The sequence below is a fragment of the Belonocnema kinseyi genome, chromosome 8 (genome assembly GCF_010883055.1).
Source record: "Belonocnema kinseyi isolate 2016_QV_RU_SX_M_011 chromosome 8, B_treatae_v1, whole genome shotgun sequence".
Lineage (NCBI taxonomy): Eukaryota > Metazoa > Arthropoda > Insecta > Hymenoptera > Cynipidae > Belonocnema > Belonocnema kinseyi.
The window spans coordinates 17,420,324-17,421,034 of record NC_046664.1 but is presented as its reverse complement, the minus strand read 5'-3'; the positions used below and the strand labels follow the sequence as shown (position 1 = coordinate 17,421,034).

Genomic DNA, 711 nt, shown 5'->3' with positions numbered 1-711 from the left:
TTGTAGTTTCTAGAAGCACCTGCTTGGAAAAAAAGCATGCCTTGGAGATGGTAAACTCCGATATCATGTCACAGAAAGTTGACTACGAATGCGAGTTATAAAATGCTTCGTCAGTGAAGAAGAGTTCAGTGATTTTGCAATTTTCGAACTTGCTCTTCGAGTTCCTTGACGCGCAATTGACTGTTGGCAAGCTGACGACGTACGAGTCTCAATTCGTCGGTTTGAGTTGCAAAAGCTAATCTCAGCTCGGCCTCGTTGTTGGGAATGTCCTCCTCCAGTTTGTTGTTCTGCTCTGACACTATATTATTCTGTCAAGGAGAATTAATTATTAATTTAAATAAAACGACCCGGGCCAAAAACCAGGATGCCTGCTCAATTCTTCAACAATTTCAAAATATTTTTAAAAATGTCAAAGGTCAAAGATGGTGTTTAATGGATTTTAATATATTCTAAAGTATTTAAAGAGATTCCCACGGATTTAAAAAATTTCTATTAATTTTTAAGAATTTTAAAGATTTCGAAAGATTTCATGGAATTTCAAAGATTTAAAAATGATTTTCTAGGCTTTAAGAGATTTCCATGGATTTTAAGAGATTTTTATGAGATTTGAAGAGATTTAAAGTAATTTCGAAATATTTCAGGAGATTTCAAAATATTTTTAAAAATTTGAAAGTTCTTAAAAGATTGTATTTAATGAATTTTAATACACTG

General features: G+C 32.3%; 1 protein-coding gene across 1 annotated transcript in view; it reads right to left on the bottom strand.

Annotated features, from left to right (window-relative positions):
- LOC117178396 (coronin-2A-like) overlaps positions 1 to 711 on the bottom strand; it is a 106,217-nt gene continuing 105,506 nt past the window's right edge. Inside the window, exon 8 of the mRNA XM_033369825.1 lies at positions 1 to 308. Within this exon, the coding sequence (XP_033225716.1) occupies positions 126 to 308 (183 nt within the window). The 3' untranslated portion in view covers positions 1 to 125. The remainder of the gene's footprint in view (positions 309 to 711) is intronic.